The sequence below is a fragment of the Babylonia areolata genome, chromosome 1 (genome assembly GCF_041734735.1).
Source record: "Babylonia areolata isolate BAREFJ2019XMU chromosome 1, ASM4173473v1, whole genome shotgun sequence".
Taxonomy (NCBI): domain Eukaryota; kingdom Metazoa; phylum Mollusca; class Gastropoda; order Neogastropoda; family Buccinidae; genus Babylonia; species Babylonia areolata.
The window spans coordinates 34,105,839-34,123,918 of record NC_134876.1 but is presented as its reverse complement, the minus strand read 5'-3'; the positions used below and the strand labels follow the sequence as shown (position 1 = coordinate 34,123,918).

Genomic DNA, 18,080 nt, shown 5'->3' with positions numbered 1-18,080 from the left:
AACCTACCGAACAGATGAGAATTAGAACAAGGAATGAGGAAGAGTGAGTTGATTTCATCTCCCATGTTCATCGTTTGCAAAAAAATCTCTGGCTGTTCTGCGTACTGATTTCATGGTGAGCTCAATTTTTTTTTTTTTTTGCATTGTTTTGGCCTATGGCAAGCTCATGTCAAAGATTTCAGTGTTGGCGAATTCATGGGGATTGTCACAGGAGGGACATGATGGTGGTCATTGGGGAGGGGGTTTGGGGGGGTGCAGTGCAAGGTTTTGTTTGGTACTGGTTTCTTTCTGGTGACCTGACTTAGCAGTTTCTGTGGATTGCTGGCAGTGGATGGTTACAGGATGAGTCTTGGAGTGACTGTGCTTGGAGGATTGGGGAAGAGAGGTGTGAGTGGAATGCCAGTGAGAGAGCACTGAAGGCAAAGCTGCAGGAAAAAAAAAGAGTTATTTGAAATCTGCTTATTTTCGTATACTTCACAGACAAAATGATGTTTACCTAAAAGCCATAAGAAGTGTTTGTTTTTTCATTCAATAGACTCTTTAGGATATTACTTGGCAGATTTAAACTAAATGAAAAAAAAAATCAATTATTTCTTGTAAAATGTTCAGAGAACCCTGTGTGCTTCATTTTACTTGTGGTGTGTGTGTGTTGAAAGTGTATGTGTGTTATGTATATGTGTGTATTTAGATTAAACTGTTTATGTATTTGAAGATTTGTGTGTTTGAAAGAAAGTACCAATTGACCAGTATCTAAGGACATAATTGATATTTCACTGGGAAAGCGGGTGCAAGGGACATTGCTATCTGTCATGAAAAGTGATCAGTGACTGAAGAAAATACCTGCATGGAAAAAAAAAATTTCTCAGTTATAAGATTATGCAGATTCCTTTTCTTTTTTTTTTTTCTTTTTTCTTTTTTTTAAGACAGTAGATTTTTTTCCCCCTGAAATGAAATTCTGCCACTTTGTACAAACACAATCTTCTGTTTGACACAAACTTCAATATAATATTTGCTGCTCAGGAAATGTTTGTCATCTTATGAAGTGGTAAATAAAAACACTATACAAAATTATTAAATGTCTAAACACTTTCCCAGTGAGGTAAACATTTCCTGTGTATCAGATCAGTTAGCAGTCCAAAGATGACTGTAATGGTTAGCTGCTTAGACAGTGTCAGTTCAGTTGATAGTATACATGTGTTACAATTTTCTGAAAGACCTAAACTATATGTGCTTGTAACATGTTGCATTCCATGTGTTTTGACAGACTTGATCTGTGAGCCCAGTCACTTTCTGGAAATCAACACTGAAGGGACCCTGAAGAACGGCAGTTCCCTGTGCACAAAAGTGGGTCACTCCGCCAACATCTACTACCCAGCAGTGGACATTGACAAAGAGGAGTGCATTCTCCAGGACAATGAAATGCTCTTCAGCTGTGTAGGGGGCAAAGACAACTTCCGCCGTCTGTGTCCGTGTAGAAACTACATTCCTCAGCAGTCGGCGCTGTGCAGGGGTTGTGAGAGATGATGCCTCTGTGGTTGCTATACACAGGACTAGTGCATCACCTGTCTGATCACTGCAGCGCTTCTGAAGGAGAGTGCTTGTTAACTGGCATCACTCTACAGGCTGTGCTCCTGCCTAGTCTGGCGCCTGCACTGGTTCCCGCGGCCTATGTTCATGTGCTGCCAGTGTGATCCCTCACATGTTCTGGCAGACCAGAATGATCTTGCACTGTGCTGAACCAGTGTCACACCTCTTGTGTAATCTGCTGTCAGAGACTGGGCTTAAACATGGCCATCATCTTCAGTCCTTCTTTGCTTTTTTAATTTTTTCATCATTATTTATATCAGTCTGTTTGAAAGAATTGGGATGGAGAAAGTCTGCGAAAAGAGGAAAGAGACAGTTACTCATTGATGGACGGTGTGTATGTTTGGCCTGGTACACATACATTTCCTTCAGCATTGTTGACTGACAGTGGTGCCATTGCAGTCTGGAAGGGTCCAGCACCTGTGACAAGTCTGCTTCACTCTCCAGGCAGGCTGCTTTAGATGTGTCACATCACCATTTTGTGAAGACTGTAAAGGGCTGTCACCCACCGAGTTGAGCTGCGAAGGCCTTAGCCCTTCAGATTCTGTGTGTGTGTGTGTTCTTGTTCCATCGTCTTGTGATCTCCTTGACAGTTTGCACCAGAGATCCAGTGTCTCCAGACTGTCAGCTCTTCATGAATACCAAAAGCTTTGTGATGCGAGTGACTGTGATGTAGACAGGTTGGCAAGTCTTTGCTTGTGCTCAGACAGATAGGCATGAAGAACAGGAGCAGTCCGCACTGCTGGATTTGGAGAGAGAGAAAATGATGATTCCATAGTCTGCAACAAAAGGTAAAAATCTTACAGAATTGAAAAGAGATGGTGCAGTGCTCTCAGCATTGTTGCAGGTCCTAGAATGTTATCTCTTTCCATCAGAAATAAACTTTTTTCTTGAGAGACAGAGGGAAAAAAAACCAGCTGTGGGGTGGAGGTTAAGAAAGATGAACATATCCAGGAGCAGAAAAATGGCAAATGAATTTATGAATGTATGGACATGGCACAAGCAGAAATAAGTATCTCATGTTTATGTTTGGTGATGCATTGTAGCGTGGAAAAAAGGAGGGTTGAAACAAAAGAGCCTGAAAAGAAATGGATCTAATTCCTTGAAGACTGAAAGTCTGTGGCAGTTATTCTTATCAATGTCACCAGCTCCATCCCGGAGTCTTTTCCAGGCACCTTAAACCAAGGAGTGAAAAATCAAAGTGTCCTGTGATAGGTTTTGGCTTGATGTGGAAGAAGTCTGAAACCTCAAATAAAAATAATAAAAAGAGCGACATGATGTTTTTTTTTGTTTTGTTTTTTATGGCAACCAAAACAAGTGAGGGCATTTCATCCCTGCTTCGGTTACAGTCAAGCACTGTAATTCCCTTGAAGAGGACTTAGGGAGAAGATGTTACACTTTTTGTTTTGTGTTGAGTAGTTTGATTTTTGTGTTTTGTCCCTCATTTATTAGATTTCAATTTTGTTTCAAAGAAAGCTGTTGACAATTTTTGCTTGACTTCAGTTTTGTTTCAAGCTAAGCCATTTCCATCTTTTACCAGACTCCAGTGTTTTTCAAAGTAAGTCATTTCCATCTTTTATAAATCAGACTTAGTTTTATTACATACTAACCCACTTCAATAGTTTTGTTACATAGTAACCCACTTCAATCTTTCATAAAGTTATACTTCAGGTTTTTGTTACAAACTCAGCAGCTGAAGACTTAAGTTTCATCACCAACAAAGGTGTTTACATGCGCAGTACCTGTTCTTTGTCACTGTCAGGTCAGAGCTGGCTGAAGGGACTGCAAGATACTATTTGATTTCTTTTCTTTGTGTCTGGCATCGTCAGGAAACAATCTTTTTTCTTTTCTTGTCTTTTTCTAAAGTGCAGACGTACTGGTAACAGTTTGTGCAGAACAGAAGTGTATTATTTTTGTAAAACAAAGTTTTCTTAATTGATATTTCCCAGATAACCATTTAAAGTGTCTTTGGGGGTTTCACTTGTTTCTTTGTTCATAAAATGTTTGTTGATATTTCATACATTCAAACATATGCTCACACACACAAATTTCTAGTGGTGGTACAGTTTACACTCTAGAGATGTTAACAGTCTTTCCAAATCCCCCTTTAAAAAAAAAAAAAAAAGGTCACTGAATTATGGTGGTTTCTAGCTTACAAGACAAGGTTTTCTTTTTTTTTCTCTTTTTTTCTTTTTTAATTAGATATGACCCTTGTGGTCTGTTAGATGTAAGCACCGTTCATATTATTTTTAATCGGGGAGTGTTGAGCTATCAGTGCTGGAATTGCGGTATTACTACATTAAAAAAATCCCTCTGGAAAAGCAAATAAAATCAAAAGAGAAAAGAAAACAAGAAACAAAAGGAAAACAAGAATTCTGATTGCGAAAACAGTTGATAGTTGATGGACTTGTTTTGTGTGAGCTTCATTTTCAAACTGACTTTTTGTTGTTGTTGATAGACCTTGTGTACACCGATTTATTACAGTGTCTCAAATCGATTTATTACAGTGTTTGAAAATGATTAATTACAATGTTTCAAACCCACTGACTCCATTGATTATTGATATATATTCAGTTCTATTTCAAACTGCTTTTCCTTGATTGCCGAAATCAGCCTACGCAAAGGTTTTGCTGAAATTTTTGTGTTTTTTTGTTGTTGTGTATGATGGGGGTAGGGGTGGGGGTAAAGCGAGATGTATTTGAAGATGGGGAGAACAGCTCTGATGATTGAATTACAAAATACTTACTTTCTCTATACACCTATCATGACTTAAGTAAATTCATATTATTTTCTTTAGAATCAGGCTAAAGAAGCATGATTCAGTTGCAGACTTTTGCTAAACAATGTCAGTATCTGTGAAACTGGTCATGTTGAAAGTCCCGATTGGTTCATGTAATGTTTGCTTTGATTTTAGATGACCTACATGTTTTGACCTATTTTGTTACAAATACAGTGGGACCAGCCATGGGTAGTTTTTACTTTGTCCTGCACTAGTGCAATTTTTCTTCTGTTGGTTGAGAAACTTGTAGTTTTCACAGCCTGCCACTTGTGTTCCAAGTGAAATATGATACACTGTTTAGCAGGTGCTCCATGTGTGTGTGTGTGTGTGTGAGTGTGTGTGTGTGTGTGAATGAATGTGTTGACTGTGGGGTACCGAACGATTGTGCAAAAAGCATTACAAACGTTTCGTTTTACAGCCCTCCCAGCCACCACAGTGTCACATTTCTGACCATGCTTTTCACCTGAAAAATTCATTGAAAATTTTATTAATTTTAAAGAGAATGAAAGCCTTTAGTTGTGACTACTGGGCTGTGGTTTTGTTTGTTTTTTATTTTGTATTTTGTTTTGCCCCATCCTGGTTTTCTGAGAGGTCTGGTGATGGAAAATTAACGTTGTCCTATGCTTGGAATTTTGTCTCACACATTTTCAAACGTGGTAGTTTGGCTTTTTGTTTTGCTTTTATGTTTTTGTTATTGCTAAAATGAAGACAGTTGCCAAGTGTCCCATGCATCTGATCTCCCTTCTTAAAAGTGGCTCTTACCAAACAGCGGGGCTAACAACATAACTTATTTAGTCCAGGTCTACACCTGTTATCATTTTATATCACATACCTTCCAGTGTTGTACTTACTTAAAACATAATCCTTAGCTGTCTGATCAGTAACCATCCATAAATGTATCTAAAAAAAAATTTTGGAAAATTCATTTATAGCATTGAGACAGGCGTGAGTGCTGAGTGGTACAACATATTGGACCAAATTCAGGTGATGGTGGTAGTGTTGAAAGTGACATATGATGTGATTGGTTTACCTTCTCAGCCATTCAAGTGACATGAAACAGTAACAGATTATTGGTCTGGCATGCTGATTTTCTTGGAAAACTGTATATTTAAGTACGGAACAGCATTAACGTCTGCTTGGCATAAGCTTGTTAAATGGACATACAACAGTCATCTTGCTGTGGCAATAATTTGATTGCAATAAATAGATGTTTATATTGGCATTTCCCCTCCTTTTCTGTTCCTGCCATTTCCCCCATTCACCCTCCCCCCTTTTCCTTTCTCCCATCCTCATCAACCTCCTCCCTTTAATAGCACCTTGGTGCTTGAGAGCCAGTAATGCACAGTTGTGGATGCATTTGATTTGAAAGACATTTCTGTTTGTCTCCCATTCCCTGACAGCAGAAAGGTCACTGGGGAAGGATGATCTTGATGTGTCTGTGGCAGTGGGCGTGGTCACAGACAAATGTTCATTGTGCTCAGGGGAAAGTAGGAAAAAGAAAGGTGCCAAAATGGTTAGACTCAAAAATGCCATACACAGCCAGTCGCTTCAGTCAGTGGACATGTTTTCTTGGTGCTTGAATCAATTTTTTGCCTTTGTCATCTTGGAGACGTGAATTAAAAAAAAAAAAAATAATCTTTGGTTGATATGTTTTTTTCATCCACCAATTGTGTTTTTGTTTGTTTTGGTTTTTTTTGCCCATCAAAAATTAGGAAGAAAAGTATGATTGGTGGCCGCTCAACTATCCAGAAAATATTTGAAATGAACAGAGGCTGTGATGTTCAGACTGAGAGAGAAAGTGTATCTTGGAGGGGGTGGATAGTGAGTGATCAGACTGGTGAGTGAGAAGAGGGAAAATTGACTGCAGATTATGTGTTCTCAAATCATTTGAGTGAAACAGGATTCTTATCAATGATTTTTAGTCAGTGTAAACATAGCATTGAGCTGTGAATGTGATTGGGTCATTCGATAGGACTGCTCTGTTACATTGAAATCATAGGCTGAAAGTGCTGGCAAGCAGCTGACAAAGATGATAAAAGACTGCCGTATCAAAACTATTGCATGCTTTTGTTGGCAAGTCTTTCACTTGTTTGTTTTCTTGGTTCTGTCATGGTGGTCTGCTCATCTGTTTGAAGAAAATCCTGGAAGAAAAAGCTGTTTAAAATTTGGCATGCTCAGTTGCTGTTGGTTGTTTTGTTGTTGTTGTTTTGTTGTTTTTTCATGTGATTGTGCTATTCAGATCCAGTGTCTTCAGAGACTGTGTGTTCATGGAGGGTTACAGGTGTCAGATTACTTCTTGGAAGAATGTGTTTCTTTGATGTTTAACCAGCTGTTTGCCAGAGAATTTTATAAAGAAAAAATAGGGAATTTGAGAATTGAGGGGTTATGAATTTAAAATATTCTAGTTAAAAAACTATGGGAGATACAGAAATAAAGTAAACGTTTTTGTGAAGGAAAATAAATGTCAGTTCTGAATCTTGTTTTTTTTTCCCCACAGGTAGTTTGATTGTGGATAACTGATCTGGAATTTAAAGTGAAGATTATAATTTTTGTGCAACAAAAAAGTATATTTCCACCTCCACAGAATGGCATCCTCAAAGAAAACAAACAAAATACAGCTGGAAATAACATGCCTATTGCAAGATTATACCTGTAGTAGAAATTAAAATCGGCTACAAGTTTATAAAAAAACAACAACAAAAATCACACCTCGTGTAGACATGTATAAATATAACTGTCTGAACAATGTCAACATTAAAAGTCAATCACATTCTCAGAAACTGAGCTGAAAAGCTTTTTGACAGCTGAGGGTGAAGAGGGTGAAGTTCTTTGATGACATGCACTCCCTCCAGCTCCACATGGGCTGATTAAAGTGTCTGCTGTGCATCCGGCTTGCCTCCTCTTCTAACAAGTCAGACATCTGATTCTGTGACAAAAAGCATTAAAACAAAAAACACGTTTCATGTCCAGTGCACGTTCACCCTTGTGTTTTGCTGCACATGTTCTGTCAGTCATAGCCACCTGCTCAAAAACACTGATTGGATAGACGGACTGAATTACCATCAGATGGGCTGTCAGTTTCATCACTGTCATAGTCATTCACCTTTATGTTCAAACCAATCATCAGACAAGAGAGATACTTCTCCATCACTATAGCTATCCATAATCATAAGCACAGCATTCAAAATTGAGTAAATCCGCTGACTGAGATCAATTCTTTACTGGACAAAATTTTCAGCGCCTTTTTTTTCTTTTGCGATGCAGTCCCCTTTCCACACGCATTCCTCGTGGTCCAGTTAGCAAATCATTATCGAGTAGAAAAGGGTCTTCTATCTGATGTAACCTCATATAAATGGTATTTTTATAATCCAGATACATCAAACTAACTATTCAGAGTCCATGTGCATTGAACCAAACTCCAATGAAGGAAAAATCGTAACATATGCAGGATGTTATTGGATGTCTTATAGGTACTTTTGCAACACTTTCTCCAGGATGTCAGCTGACGTATTTTAGGCACTCAGCTGTTTAAGATTGTACCATTGTATCTGGAAAGCATGACAGCTTAGTGTGGTTGACTGTGTCTTTTTATATAATGTCCTGTGTTTTGTTGATAGTATATTTTTGTTATAAACGGACACACATATTGAAGGGTGTTTATACTGTGCTTTTCATATGGAAAAAGAAACCCAAGATTTTTATCCATTGTTATGATTTCATGCAGATGAATTTTGATTGATAACAATACATTTTCAATCACATATGATATTGTATTTAACAGTGTGATGTTACTCATCTGTTAGGTTTAAGGGCATATTTGATTCCATGTGTAAATATGTGCTCTGTGTTTTCACTTTAGATAAGAAAAGCATTTCTAATCCTTGATTTTCTGACACGAAACACCCTAGCAATAGTACTGTAACCACTGCCATATTTTGAAGCATAATTGTGCAAAATGGAGAGTGCTTTATTGTCAGACAACATAGTAATCACAATGCCTTGTGCTTGCCCCCTGTATTGAAATAGATAACTGAATTAAGCCACATTTGAACTCAGTTTGGCCTTTGCCTTGTTGAGTTATTAAGAACTGCCTTGCAATATTGTGTGCTTTGAGAATAAGCGGATATATTGAAGTGAAATACAATTTTGACTTTGTAGACCGATATCTATGGCATATATCCAGAAAATGGAGTTGTTGTTCCTTTAGCATGTTGATGTCTGTTTACCGGTTATATTTGAAATCCAGTTTAACTTGTCAGATTTGAGCTCCGAAGATAACTGTGTTAGTCTTCCCACATGTTGTAGAAACATCAGTGGCCCTTTCTGTTTCTGAAAATCCTTGGCCAAAAAATAACTCATTCTATTTTTCAACATTTCCGAAAGGATATTCATTCATGCATTTATTTATTCATTTTTAAAACTTGAATTGTTGAGAGTGGAATACCCATTCACACCAGGAAAGGGTGAAAAACAGGCAAAATGTCCCTGAGTCTGATGTCTTCACAGAAAAAAATGGGACTTCCAAATCTGGACATTGGGTGTCTTGATGCTACAACAGTGAACGAGTTTGTGACTGCGGTGAACTGTTGAAGGCTTCCATCCTTTGAAAAGGTTGTTTTGTGTGCAGGGCTGTGTGCATGTATTCTCAAGAGTTAAGTTTAATGACCTGTCCTTAAGGTCAAGTTCTTGGTTGCTGGCGTCTGGTGGTGTTCATTAGATTGGGTGGTTGATTGGGAAATTGTTCAGGAGTGAAGTCCTTGGTTTGTTCTTTGAAAACTATTCTGTTATGTTTATAGTGTTTACATTGGAAATGCTGAAAATTATGGTTTTCAAAAATCACTCTTATCGGACTGGTACCTTTCATTGCATCTGATTCATTTCAAATGACATCTCAGACTGTCTGAACGCCAGAAAGATTGTTACTGATTTGAACTGAGTTATTCCAAGATTGTTACTAATTTGAAGTAAGTTGTTCTGTTTGATCTTTGAATTTTGGGTGAACATTTAAACTTCTATTAGCGTATGGAGTTAGAGACACTGTTGATCATGTATTCTAAGCATGTAGATGTAATCTTTAAAAAAAAAAAAGATGTCCATGTGTATTTGTGCTGTATTGTGTGGTCGTTACAATTCTTGCATTTTTTCCTGCAAATCAAATAATGTTCAGGTTTGCTGTTTCTTTTTTCTTTTTTTTTAATGTTCTTCCAGTTCCCATTATATTAATTGTTATTTCTGGTCAAAAAAAGGGTTTAATCCATCTTCATATCATATGATTTCTATTTCATTACACTTGTTTGTTGATGTCATATGATAACAGAGGTATGTCTCAGCTGTGTGTGACGGTATGAGATGCAGAGAGATTCACAGTACCTTTTCCCATTTTCACCACTGACTTGTTAAGGAAGAGGAACCGCCAGCTTTTTCTCCCTTCTTTTCCTTCTCCCAACCCCATTCCACCATCACACCAGTGTGCACATGGTTCAGCAAGAGAAGGGAGAACTTTCTTTTTGTCTTTTGTTTCTTTGTAATCCTATCAATTGCTTACTCACAGTGATGTAGAGGGATGTGTATGAGAAGGACACTATACAGATTTGATTTGGTTTTTTGGGTTGCAAGTTTGTTGGAGCTTTTTTTTGTGTGTGCTCATTTCCTGAAATCCAGTCCCATGTGTATACAACTTGATACCAATATTGGACACAGTTCAGTATTCACTGCATACCAGTTCTGCCTTTTCTGTGCAGTGGAGAGAGAGAGAGAAAGAGAGAAAGTATGTGTGTGTATGCGCGCATGCGTGTGCACATGCATGTATTTGTGTATGTGAAGTGAGCGACAGACTGCATATGCTGCCATCATTTCTCATGCAGATCTTTCATGTACTCCATGTTTAATTTAATTCCATGCCATTGTACTACCCAGCTCCATCTTGTGTTTAGACAGTACTGTATTATAATTTATATGTCTCACTCTTGTGTTGTTGTTTGTTTTTTTCCAATTGAGCAGCAAAACATTATTTGCTGTTGTGAAACTTTCTTCTTTAATGTTAAACTTTTTGTTGTTTATGAAATCTTGTCTTCCCCCCATGAGATGCCGGGGGTCTTTCAGTATGAATAGCATTCCTGCTCTCTGGAAATTCTGTGCTAGAAATTTCCTCTTTTCTATTGCTCTCTTAATTTCTGCCCTTTTCTTCATCCACTTCTTTCTCCATTTTCTGCCTTCCCAGTCTATTCCTCTTTCTTTTTTCGAGCAAGCCTGGACACTTTTTTCTTTTTTCCGTAGTCTATGATATATCATCTGTGCTGTTTTGCTCTGGCTAATAGATATTGAAATTTTTAACTCTTGGATCGGCACTAGTTGTCCATTCTGCAGTGTTATTTGCCTATATGGCCTTTATATATTTTTTTTTGTTTGGCTTTGAAGTATTTTTTTATCCTTGTTAACGATTTTTTGTAATCTGGGGATCATAAATTAATTGGAAGGGATTATGTCCTGAGCACAGCAAAGTCTTATTTTCCCTAAGAAGCTAAATGGTTAGGATAATGTGTCATGAATGTTTTTGTGGGTTTATCTTGGTGGATTTTGTGTGTGTGTGTGTGTGTGTGTGTGTGTAGATGTGACAGTTTTGTGTTGACATGGTTGAGCATTAGTATAGTTTGGCATCCCTGATATGGCCCTGTGCGGTCGGATGGACTTTAAGCAACAATAAACAATAAACAAATGTCTTTATCAAAGTTTCAGTAGAAGCATTAAATACAAAGAACACTTCTGACTTTGGTTTTTGTTTTGTTTGTCTGGTTTGGTTTTGCTTGCCTTGCTTTATTTTTCTCAGAGAAGAAGCATCCACAGAAGTCAGATTATATTTTCTGCAGTTAACAGTTGAATGAATTATCACCACCAGTTTCTGAACAGGATATAGTTCAGCTGACTTTGTAAGGATTACAATATTCTGTGTATTTATTACAACTGATTCTGAGTATGATACCTTTTTTTTTCTTTTTTTTTCAAATATATCATATTCTTGCATCATTACTTTCTCTTAGCATTGGCATTAAAAGATATCAAATCAAATTGGATGGTCATCAAAATGCGTCTGTGAACTGATTTGAGCAGGACACATACACCCTTCCCACCCCACCCTCATTCACTTAAAGCAGAATCATGTGCAGTCCTGGATCACTGCTGTGTACGAATGTAATGTCAGTAGTCAATTGGAAGTTAAGTTGTACCATCTGCACACGCACTGCCATCTGGAAATGGAAGATATCTGTAATTATCTTGAAGATAATCTTGATCACCTTGACACACTTTTTGTTGTGTAATTGTTACAATGTTGAAAGATGAAATTAATGTTATGATATAAAAACTGAATATGCCAAGTCTTCCACATATACAAGTGTCACTCAAGATTTCACCAGACTCCATCTGCTGTCTCCAAAATAAAATAAACAGAAAACATCTTGCATGGCCAAACACACAAGTCTTCATCAGTCATTGGCACCTGAGCACTGAGTTAAAAATTGAATATTATTTCAAGACACTTGTTTACTTTTATGCTCTAGCTGCAAGGTCGTGTGCAACATATGAATACACTCTACATATATAGATATAACACACACACACAAACAAACACACACACACACACACACACACAGAGTTGCAACTAATGCAACTTGAAATGGAAAGACATGAGATGGAAGACTACAAGTGCAGGAATGTTGTCCAGGACATAAGTAAAGGATTAAAGCCCTGCCTTGCAGACAGAAACAACGATGTGGGTGGTGCTGCACAGTGGTGACATGCTCCCATGGGGAAGCAGCCTGAATTTCACACACACAAATCTGCCCTGACAAAAAGTAAAGATAAACAGTACGTTCCCATGTATTTACCTTATTCTTGTTTCTTGATGCAGTTTTAATCTGAAAGACCTTCAGAAGCTGTGACGAAGATCTTAAATAATGTAGTAAAATTTCTTCATCTGAAGTTCTGTCACTGGGCTTTGAAAATTATCCAAGTTGTTCTCAGTAACTTTATGCCTCCATGAATGGAAAACAAAACATATCATCACTGCTTAAATCATGATTCTGCATATTTATTTTTTTCCTTTTTTTTTTTTTTTTTTTTTTTTTTTAAGATTAAGATTGACAATCCAGAAAAGGAAGGGTTGGGTTTTTTTTAATGTTTTTTTTTTTTTAATTAGAGTGAAGCATTTAGGAGTGTCAAGGGGGTGGGAGAAGAGTAACTGTGTGTGTGTTGGGAGAGGGAGGGGGGTATTCCTTTTGGATGACGAATGGAAGAAAAATGTTTTATTATTCATGGGTTTTGCTCAGCCTTGTTTCAGAGCTCAGCTGGACACAGCTAGGAATGTTTCTGGTTTCATAGTGAAAGGTCAGTCTGCTGTGTTTTTGTTCTTTTGAAATAGTCTTGTTTGAGAGTTGTGAATTTCTGAGTCATATCCCAGGATGCATCCATATAATTATTTTTGTACCAGTGTGTATTGCGTAACAATCATATTTTGATATCTTTTTATATTTTCTTGTGTTTTGTATGTTGTATGTACAAAAGTCCCTTTTTTTCTCTCTTAAAAAAAACAAACAAAAAAAAACAAACTTTCACACATATATGCCATTTCATTTTTCAGTTTTTTAACAGAAGATGGTTTCAAACATTTACACTGTTTACATTGTAAAAGTAGACCATCAGTTTAGTGGATTACTTAGTCTTATCAGTCAGCGGGAACATTCAGTTCAGGTGCATTTTCATTGGCATGCAGGAGTTGTTTGCTTGCACTTGTACTAGCTCAGGCTTTGTCAGTGCTTACCTGTCGTAAGTTGATGGAAGTTCATGTTCAACATCTTTAGCTGAATAACTCTCTGTACTTGAGCTTTATTTGTAGAATTTTACTTCCTTTCAAGATCACATTCCCCCCTTCACTGCAATACCACAGCCTCCTGAAGAGTTGGTTTTACTGTGAGATATTATGCAGTTTTCAGCATTCACCAGCTGCCGATGCTAACGAGTCATTGTTTTGGCTGTGTAGTTGGATGGGGGAGGGGGAGGGAGTCAGTGTGATTGGATGGGTGGTGAGGGATGAGGAGGAGGGGGGTATGATGGGAAGTTGTATGTGGTTGGGTGTGGGTGATGGCTTTTGGGGCTTGGGGGTGAGGGGGAGGGTGTTGGGAGGCAGAGGTCAGTATTTCTCTCTTCCCAGTGTAGTGATTGTATTCGTACTTCCATTTGAGATGACTGTGTTCATAGTTGTGGTATATAGGTGAGTCTGTCATGTTGCTCTTCCAAGGGTAGTAAGTAACCAAACTTTTTATTATAAAACTTTTTTTTTCATTAATGTCCCAAAGACAGTTGACAAATAAATCCATTCTGAGGTCTTTATTGTTTTTCACTGTGGATAATGAGGTTGGAATGTAGGTGTGGTGGATAACTGATGTACTGTCATCAGCAGGCAGAGTGCTTGAACAGTGATGTTGGATAAGTGTTCCTTGCAGTCAGCGCTGTCAAGTGTTCACAGCCACATCACCTGAAACAAGGCCCAAGACAATGCCACAGTATCACATGTCTGGTAAAGTCTCTGTGACTGTATCATATTGTATCTGGTAAGTTCTCCAGTAACCCAGGTTATGAAAGAGGTGTGACTTTGAACCAAAAGTCCCACCTCAGTGAAGCAGCAGTTTTTCACCACCTCAGAAAAACAACAATTTTTCTTCTCCTTTTTTTTTTCATGCAAGTGTTTGAAATAATTCCTTCACTTCACTTTGCTTTTTGTTGTTTTAAACATCCCCTTTAAGTGTTAATCATGAAAGCATTTGTGATTCACAATTTACAAGGAAACTGTTGTCTATAATGTCTCTCTGTAAAAAAAAAACAACTGTCACCATGATTTGTACAGGAAAGCGCAAGATAAAAAGACTTGTTTTTCCACCTGAATCAACCATAGACCACACATGCTATCATGTGGTGGTGTTTTTTTTTTTGTTTTTTTTGGTTTTTTTTTTTTTTTTAGCGAAGATATATATATTATATAGCTTGCTGTCTGTTGACTGTGCATGCTATGTGTTGTGGAGTTCAATTCTGATTCACTGTGGTGGCCATTGATGCTGTTCAAGGTTACACATAATAAACTTGTGTTCTACATCCACCAGTCTCAGTGAGCAGTGTGTGTGTGTGTGTGTGTGTGTCCTCACCACATATGTTTCTGTGTGTGTGTGTGTGTGTGTCCTCACCACATATGTTTCTGTGTGTGTGTGTGTGTGTGTGTGTGTGTCCTCACCACATATGTTTCTGTCTGTGTGTGTGTGTGTGTGTGTGTGTGTCCTCACCACATATGTTTCTGTGTGTGTGTGTGTGTGTGTGTGTCCTCACCACATATGTTTCTGTGTGTGTGTGTGTTTGTGTGTGTGTCCTCACCACATATGTTTCTGTGTGTGTGTGTGTGTGTGTGTGTGTGTGTGTCCTCACCACATATGTTTCTGTGTGTGTGTGTGTGTGTGTGTGTCCTCACCACATATGTTTCTCTGTGTGTGTGTGTGTGTGTGTGTGTGTGTCCTCACCACATATGTTTCTGTGTGTGTGTGTGTGTGTGTGTGTGTTCATTAATGTCTTTTAGCTATTTAAAATGGAAGGGAGTGAAGTGATATGACCAAAAAAAAAAAAAACCCAAAAAAATCTTGATTAATTTGTACAGAATAAAGATGACAAGAAAGGACTGGGAGAAGGGGAGCACAGGAGAGAGGGTGGAAGTGATTCAGTGACACGTGTAACACTCAGCTGGAACCTTCTGATCAAGTTTTATAAAGGGAATGGATGGTAGGGTCATTGTGGTTGACTTGACCATTGGATGTGTTGTGTGTTCCGCTGTGGGTAATGACAGGGTCTGTGTGGTTGGGTGTGGGTGATAGGAGGGTGGGTGTGGTTGTGCGTGGGTGAATGGAGGGTGGGTGTGGTTGTGTGTGGGTGAATGGAGGGTGGGTGTGGTTGGGTGTGGGTGATGGGAGGGTGGGTGTGGTTGTGTGTGGGTGAATGGAGGGTGGGTGTGGTTGGGTGTGGGTGATGGGATGGTGGGTGTGGTTGTGTGGGGGTGATGGGATGGTGGGTGTGGATGGGTGTGGGTGAATGGAGGGTGGGTGTGGTTGTGTGTGGGTGAATGGAGGGTGGGTGTGGTTGTGTGTGGGTGAATGGAGGGTGGGTGTGGATGTGTGTGGGTGATGGGATGGTGGGTGTGGTTGTGTGTGGGTAAATGGAGGGTGGGTGTGGTTGTGTGTGGGTGAATGGAGGGTGGGTGTGGTTGTGTGTGGGTGAATGGAGGGTGGGTGTGGTTGTGTGTGGGTGATGGGATGGTGGGTGTGGATGGGTGTGGGTGAATGGAGGGTGGGTGTGGTTGTGTGTGGGTGAATGGAGGGTGGGTGTGGTTGTGTGTGGGTGAATGGAGGGTGGGTGTGGTTGTGTGTGGGTGATGGGATGGTGGATGTGGTTGTGTGTGGGTGAATGGAGGGTGGGTGTGGTTGTGTGGGGGTGATTGGTGGGTCTGTGTGGTTTGGTGTGGGTGATGGGAGTGTAGTTGTGGGTGATGGGAGGGTGGATGTGGTTGTGTGTGGGTGATGGGAGGATGGGTGTGGTTGTGTGTGGGTGATGGGAGGATGGGTGTGGTTTGTGGGTGAATGGAGGGTGGGTGTAGTTGTGTGTGGGTGATGGGAGGATGGGTGTGGTTGTGTGTGGGTGATGGGAGGATGGGTGTGGTTGTGTGTGGGTGAATGGAGGGTGGGTGTGGTTGGGTGTGGGTGAATGGAGGGTGGGTGTGGTTGGGTGTGGGTGATGGGAGGGTGGGTGTGGTTGTGTGTGGGTGAATGGAGGGTGGGTGTGGTTGGGTGTGGGTGAATGGAGGGTGGGTGTGGTTGGGTGTGGGTGATGGGAGGATGGGTGTGGTTGTGTGTGGGTGAATGGAGGGTCTGTGTGGTTGGGTGTGGGTGATACGAGGGTGGGTGTGGTTGTGTGTGGGTGAATGGAGGGTGGGTGTGGTTGTGTGTGGGTGATTGGTGGGTCTGTGTGGTTTGGTGTGGGTGATACGAGGGTGGGTGTGGTTTGGTGTGGGTGATGGGATGGTGGGTGTGGATGAAAGGGGGGTGGATGTGCTTGTGTGCGGGTGATGGGAGGGTTGGTGTGGTTTGGTGTGGGTGATGGGAGGGTTGGTGTGGTTTGGTGTGGGTGATGGGAGGGTGGGTGTGGTTGTGTGTGGGTGAATGGATGGTGGGTGTGGTTGTGTGTGGGTGATGGGAGGGTGGGTATGGTTGGGTGTGGGTGATGGGAGGGTAGATATGGTTGTGATTGTAAAATGTATCTGGTAAAAAAATGTTTTAAACACAACACACACACACACACACACACACACACATAATTGAAGAAGACATGAAGAATCACTGTTCATTGCTGATATACACACATTTTATGCCTTTACTGTATTTCGTCCAAGGAGAATGAAAAGGCTCCAGTTGCATTTTAAATGATGCACATTCATCGAGTCAACACACGAGTTATGACCACCCAGCTGTCGCGAATCGGACCGTGGAAACATGCTCACATAAATTTCCTTTTCACTGACTCTCTCTCTCTCTTTCCCTGTGTGTGTGTGTGTGTGTGTGCGGGCGTGCGCGCACGCGGATGTATGTATGTGTGTGTGTGTAAAAAGAGAGAGCGGGTGTCGGCGGGGGGTTCTTACGTCGTATGTATATATGCGTGCGTGCGTGTGTGTGTATGAGCGTGCGTGCGTGTATGTGTTTGCGTGCCAACGTATGGCTTGAATGTAGATTCACACGTGCAGACATGCACTTTTACCTATTTTCTTGTTCATTATGTTTTATTTTATGTATGATTGCAAAAGCCCTCTAATTCAGGGATGGACTTTGTCAATGTAGTCGACTAAATGCAACTTCCTGCCAGGCTGTCGGTACTTTCGTCACAGGTTTGCGACAACAACAACGACCACGACAACAACAACAATGACAAGGCTACTGGAGATGAGGCAACAGAAACTGCACATCGCTATAAAGCAATAATAGCAATAATAACAATAATGATGATGGGAATCTCGCACGCTTTCTCACACGCATGGAGAATCGTGCAAGCGGTATTGTGCAGGCATCCGGTTCCTCGCTCAGATCTGTGCCTCGGCGGCACGTCCAAGGAAAGATAGTGAGCAACATACAGGACTCATCCAAAAGAGCCCAAACAAAGACCGTAAAAAGGGGAGGGGCACGAAAGGAAGTCTGAATTCATCGATGTCACCTCTTGTCTTAACACACACACACACACACACACACACACACACACACACACACACACACACGCACAAAGACACTGGCCGGGCTGCGGTTTCCATTTTGTGAAGGAATGGCAGGACTGGATACTGCATGCCAGGGAAGAAACACGCGTTTAGTCGAACAGATGTGAGAAGAAGAAAAACACGAAAAAAAAGTTTGGGTTAGTCATTACCTGTCCTGTATCATAACTTTATGGTTTGTTGTTTATGATACTGTTCTGGGTTTGAATATTCATAACCAAGTACAATTTCGTATGTTTGGCTGGAACATTTGTCGACAAAGGTTTCCAGGTGTATCCGTCGACTTTCGGAAGGCGTTTAACACAGTGCACCATGATATAGGCTACGACTCAGTGTTTTCCACAGCGAAGGAGCAGTTAATTAATTAAATAGAAC

At 40.1% G+C, this 18,080-nt stretch overlaps 1 protein-coding gene across 3 annotated transcripts in view; it reads left to right on the top strand.

The window, feature by feature from the left end:
• LOC143282131 (alpha-1,6-mannosylglycoprotein 6-beta-N-acetylglucosaminyltransferase A-like) overlaps positions 1–14,510 on the top strand; it is a 100,511-nt gene extending 86,001 nt beyond the window's left edge. For all 3 annotated transcript variants that reach the window (XM_076587659.1, XM_076587668.1, XM_076587678.1), the window contains one exon: positions 1,265–14,510. In XM_076587659.1, the coding sequence (XP_076443774.1) occupies positions 1,265–1,524 (260 nt within the window). In that variant the 3' untranslated portion in view covers positions 1,525–14,510. The remainder of the gene's footprint in view (positions 1–1,264) is intronic.
• Positions 14,511–18,080: the final 3,570 nt, after the last annotated feature.